Source organism: Vigna unguiculata, chromosome 11 (assembly GCF_004118075.2).
Source record: "Vigna unguiculata cultivar IT97K-499-35 chromosome 11, ASM411807v1, whole genome shotgun sequence".
NCBI lineage: Eukaryota > Viridiplantae > Streptophyta > Magnoliopsida > Fabales > Fabaceae > Vigna > Vigna unguiculata.
Window position 1 is genome coordinate 37753406 of NC_040289.1, and position 5762 is coordinate 37759167.

Here is a 5762-nt window from a genome sequence, read left to right on the forward strand (position 1 = left end):
TAGAACCAATACGATTATTAACCATGTTAGCATAAAAAATTGCTGAAATTAAATTGAATGTTAACATAAAGTAGAAATCTTTACCATAAATCTCATTTATATTGGCATAAAACACGATAATTTTTTCTAGGTACTAAATGACTAAAGATATATTATTTATCCCCTTCATAAATAAGACAATCCTTTCCAAATCCAAATTACAAGACCACGGAAAGCGATTAATTACCCGTAAATAGAAATTGAACACGAAAATAATAAAAATAAATTGTAAAAAATTGAACATGAAAAGTGATAGCTTTTCCTTGTTTAGATTCCAACGCAGGGAAAATAAATTACAAAAAGGAGCAATAGTGTTTGTTGAGTATCGCCAAAAAGGTCACAAAGAAATAGATGACACTGCTGAAAATTTCAATTAGCAGAAATAATGATTCTCTTCATATTTGAGTGACCATCCTGATCATCCATCAGTTGTTGCCGCATTGCCTCTTTCAACAGTTCTATCAAAATTATGTGTATAGTAACTTCAAGTATAAAAATAGAATTTGGATTCTCTGATAGGTTTTGGTGTTGTTCCTCTATAAGCCTTCAAAATATATTAATATTGGTATATTAAAAAGTTTTTAATATATTCTAAAACATTAAAATGAGTGTCTATTGGTATATTTTGAAAGTTCAGCAGAGGAAGAACACCATACTGAGCAGAAAATCTGAACTCACAAAAATAAAGCTTAAACCATAGTATAGTATAAATAATTTGCATTTCTAACCTTGTCTGATTGAACAGAAAGGCAATTCCTAGGAACTTCTGAAGGAAGGTGATGGTGATGCAGGAGGCTTCAAGTCCTCATACCTGGATGTTCATTTCAATGAATGTTAACACTACCTCAAGAAATATAAGACAAATATGCATTAAACTAGCAATATGTTAAAAATTAAGGACAACCACCTAAGCATAATCAGAGATACCTCCACTTAGGGGAGGGAAAAAGAAAGGGGTATCTAACTTATCAAATTAATACCTAAATGTAGGGTCCCAATGGGATGAGTCAGAAACCACAAGAGTGAACTAAGAGCAACTCCAATAGGGTTGCTTAGATTGACCCTTATAGTTAGAAACTTGAAAATATCATTGGAGTAAACGAAATCTCATAGAAGTTGCTTATATAGGCAACTACATGCTTACATAAGGAATGAAGAGTCATTGGAGAAGAAACAATTATATTTGAAGGCAACTCAGAAGAAGCTCACATAGTATAAGGTGACAGTGGTCTTGACTTGGGTTGAGCGAGATGTTCTTCCTTTGGTTCATCTGGTGTTGAAAGTTGTGGTGTTCCATTACTTGATATTGTGTCTATCTGTGGCACATCGTCTGCAGCAGATTTGGAAACTGATACAACTGGTGCATTAGGAGATGGTGAAGTGGGAGGTTTCAAGTCAGGATATCTGCAGGCATAACATGGCCTCAGGGATCAAACATAACAAGAAAATCACACTGAGGGCATTGACATAATTGACATAACTTGAAAACCAAACTATATAATGTTAGGTGCAAGAATGTGTATTAACATATAAGCGCAAAATTAGAAGGCAACTTACGCTACATAAGGAGAAAGAGGCTGCCCCACTTTGGGTGAAGATGTTGCCTGAGTGATGCCATCTACTCCTGGCACGCTACTTGGAGTCTCTGAAACACTTGGTTTTGGCACTGTCTCACTGGTCTTTGCTTGTTTCTCACTACCAGGCTGAGATGGAGTAGGAGATGATGGTGGCTTCAAATCATCATAACTAACAAAATAAGCATCAGATTAGTTTATGCATGCACAGACTACAATGAAAAGCTCATTGTGTACTAATCCTTATTACCTAATCATAAAGAGTAACATATTTCACTGCATAACATTTCAATGTTGTTTAGGAATTATTTGCAATTTGGCTTACGCGGTATAGGGAGAAAGTGTCTGTTTTGCCACTGGTTCAGGTTGTGAAGTTTCTTGCTCAGTGGCAACTCTAGGTTCCACAGTCACAACATTTGCAGGGGGATCTGGAATACTGGCCGCTGGAATGTCTGGTTTCTGAACCATCCGAATAATCAATTAACTAATATCCCTTGTTAGCAATAGCAAGGTAGAATATGGCTTATGTAAAATACCCTCAATGGAGGAAGTACCTTGGGTGAAGAAATGTAAGGACGTTGAGAAGGTATCTTTGCAAGAAGTTCCTCCATTGGAGTTAGCGGTGCAGTTGTCTCTGCTATTGCCTCCACTATTTTACAATGTGATAGATCAGGATTCTTGGCTATGACTGCCAAGAGTTCAGCAATCTGCAATGAGTCAGAGCAAGTTAATTATGCACTTGGCTAGAACTTACTTACCAATTTAATCAACATCACATCATAATATTCATAAGAGGCAACAACGCTGCCAACATATTTACATTACTTTCTGAACATACAAGCAACATGGGGCAGCAAATATAATACATATTGTTCTGTATGTGCAGACAAGAATCAAACAAGCATGGATTAATTAAAAATGATTGTATTGACCTCAGTAGATACGTATTCATAATCAGATATGCTCCTATGGCAGCACAGCAGAAGCAAATGTAGAAATCATATTTAAAGTTATACATATACATTACCTACAAGATTCAGGATTGGGAATATGGGAAGGAGAATGATAATCCATATTCACTGGTTAAGGAATCAAAAGTACAAAAGGTTTTGTGAGCAATTGTAATATTGGATTCTACTAATGCACTCTCATTCAGGACACTCATTAGCATGATCCTCAATTTCCAGTATAAACTATGACGAAATTAGATTGGCAATGATCCAACCAAGAAAATATATAATCACAAACTAAAAGAGTGCCAGAAGGAAAGAAGAAAAAGAATAACATTTAGCAGTGTACTGTTTTTTGTATCAATTTTCAGGCAAAAAAACTGAGAGCTGCTTGTACTCACATTCCATCACACACAAAAGCATTTTTCTTAAACTGCAATGCTTAAGAAAATGAAATTCACTTCGAATACTTTTAAGTTGAACATCAGAGTTAACATGTTCCATATATCTATCATGATTTATAAAGAAAACATTTCACATGATAAGTACCTGAAGGTTTGACACCAGACCCCCAAATAAAGTATCTTCTGTTGACAGGGTTATATTATGAGTTTCCTTGAAAGCATCTGTAGGCCGCTCCATTCCTCCAGGTCTCACTATCTGAAGAGTGACATAATGAATTTTCAAATAGAACCCTGAATTTGGGTGAAATTAGTACGAGAGATTCCTAATGACTCACTGTGTATGGAAGTCCACTGGCCACCAGTGCTTCTTCTGCTTTCCTTTTCCAAACAAGGACTCCCCAAAACAAACTTCATAAGCAGAATCAGGCAATCAGTTGAACTGCGCTATGATCTCAATATGGAACAATAACCACTGCTTGATTACAAACTACAAATATGGAAATTGTTTGACACAGCAAGTACATGAGAAAGCTTTCATACTCACTTGAGGATTGCTGCAGGGAAGCCAATTTTGTTCGTTCCCAGTGAAGTAACCAATATGAAGTGATTTACTTTGGCAACAGTTGCTGCAAGGTAGAGAGAACAAGCATTTACATTTTTGTTTTCAACTTTTAGTACAATATGAATTAATTACAGCTAAGACAAAAATACATAAAAAATAGCAAATAATAATCACTGTCTGATTAGGCCAGGCTGATTTCAGTATCTGGGTTTGTTTTAGTGTTTCAATCAAGTTTAAAGCTTAAAAGAATTGGAGCAGCAAACAATGTTGAGACAAATCAAGACCAAAACACAGAGAATGCACATGGCACTTAAACATAAGACAGTGAAAGTTCTCTATTACCAGCATCAACTAGATTTTTGGTGGCCAGATAATCTATCCGAAAGGGTCCAGTGATGTCAAAAATTTCCTTCTCACTGGCACCAATGGCACATATCACTGTTGATGCATTGCCTAAAGCCAATCCAATCGTATCCGGTTTCTCCAAATCACATTCTACAATTTCAAGCTTCTCTACAGCTGGGCTAAAACCCAAAAACAATGTTATTCAATACACCAGCATTTTGTTGTTGGAACCAACACATATTGATTTCAAAACTTTCTTGCCTTACCTTGTCCCCCTCCAGTTGCACTTGAACCATCAAGCTTCAATTCCTGAACACTCTGCACATACATGTATCTTTAATGCATATCTATTTTAAAAAAGATATTAGTCATATAACATTTTTCAAATAATTAATTATTACGCCACCTTAGTTAATGCAACAGCCCTCTGAGCACTCCGAACTCCAGCTCTGACTCTGAATCCAAGCTTTATCAGCTCCCTGAATGTGACAGACTATCATCACTTACCATTTTGAAAAAGTTACATTTTGAAAGGAAAATGCAGAGCAATAATAAACTACCTCACTGTCCTTGAACCAACTTTACCAGTAGCGCCCGCAACAAATACCAAGTTGTCATCCTTGGAGTCTGTTTTCTCAGATATCCCCTCAGCAGTACCCGCACTAGATTTTGTTGAACCTTGTATACAACAAGGTGCATGTTTAGATTCACAAAAAAAAAAAAAAGAAGCCTATTTTATTTTATTTCAGATTAATGTTTACATATTTTACCTCAGGTTGATGAATTGAAACAAATTTAAGTAACTTTTTCATATAAAACAATGTATATTCCAAATTAAGAAACATGTTCTGTGAGAGAGAAGGAGCAACATTTATCACCTGAAGCTTGAGTTCTGCAACGAATTCCGTGTTTTGTTGATCTTGTGGAAGAAGGGTACCTTGTGAAATGGGAAAGGTTGACATGGGCACAAGGTTTCTCAGTGGCCCCTCTGTGTGACAAAGAGGAGGGGATGGTGGTTAGGGTGAGGGACTGTACGGAGAAAGCCTCCATTGACACAGAGGTAGAAGGATATGGAGGATTGAGAATGAGAAGGGGAATTGTGAAGCTTAGTTTTGATGATGTTATCCATTGCAATCTTCTCTCACTGCCACCAATGCCATCCTCTACTCTCTGTGGATATGATGCCTCTGCCCCACATGTGTGACTCCTTTGGTATTCATTACATTGATTCCACAACACCATAAACCCTTTTTTTCTCGATCAATTTATGTGGTTTATAAGAATCTACTAACTTTTCTATAACTATTTCCTTTAGTTTTTAACTTCCAATATCTTACTCATACATTGTTACTAAGAAACTATGACAGTGTTACAAAATCTAGCCCAATCTATTCCGAAATAATAATGTTGAGATAAAATTCAAGAAGAATAAACATGAAAAGTGATACTTTTTCCTTATTTTATTTACATCGCTTGCACGGTCCTACCTTAAGGTATTTCATTACCGATGTATTGTTTCATCCACTTGAACTTGGAATGCAACCAGAACAAAACTCACAATTTTACAGGCCCATGTGTCATTCGCAGATACCCCTGCTACTTTGCATATACTTTCTATAACGGTTCAACATGTGTGTACATTTGGAGAAAGAGGCGTCTCCACTTTAGATGAACGTGTTGTATCCGGTGTCTATCGGTCATTAAAATAATCTTTATAAAGTTATAACGAAAATTATAATATAAAAAAAAATATTTTGATAAAAAAATATAATATTATTCTAAATAATTTTAATGTAAAAGTAATGATATATGTCTAAAAATTTTAAGGCGAGGACAGATAACAACCCAACCGGTGACTGTAGTGGTGGTTGTCGGTGGAAGTAACTTG

At 35.9% G+C, this 5762-nt stretch overlaps 1 protein-coding gene across 1 annotated transcript; it reads right to left on the reverse strand.

The window, feature by feature from the left end:
- Positions 1-235: 235 nt before the first annotated feature.
- Positions 236-5123, reverse strand: LOC114168876 (protein TIC 62, chloroplastic). Its single transcript, XM_028053843.1, has 14 exons — positions 4753-5123; positions 4435-4552; positions 4281-4353; positions 4141-4192; positions 3872-4048; positions 3512-3593; positions 3303-3375; positions 3113-3223; positions 2168-2320; positions 1939-2072; positions 1597-1785; positions 1249-1443; positions 768-850; positions 236-497 (listed from the first exon to the last, which is right to left on the reverse strand). Exons 1-13 carry the CDS (start codon positions 5114-5116, stop codon positions 796-798), a joined length of 1776 nt encoding a protein of 591 aa, XP_027909644.1. The 5' UTR covers positions 5117-5123; the 3' UTR covers positions 236-497; positions 768-795.
- Positions 5124-5762: the final 639 nt, after the last annotated feature.

Excerpts from the sequence above, each read along its gene's own strand:
- LOC114168876 (XM_028053843.1), bottom strand. The coding sequence starts at position 5,116 with ATGGTGTTGTGGAATCAATGTAATGAATACCAAAGGAGTCACACATGT. Across the intron at positions 4,049-4,140 it reads TGCAACTGGAGGGGGACAAG|CTGTAGAGAAGCTTGAAATT; the intron begins GTAAGGCAAGAA and ends GTTTTAGCCCAG. Across the intron at positions 2,321-3,112 it reads GTCTGGTGTCAAACCTTCAG|ATTGCTGAACTCTTGGCAGT; the intron begins GTACTTATCATG and ends GACTCATTGCAG.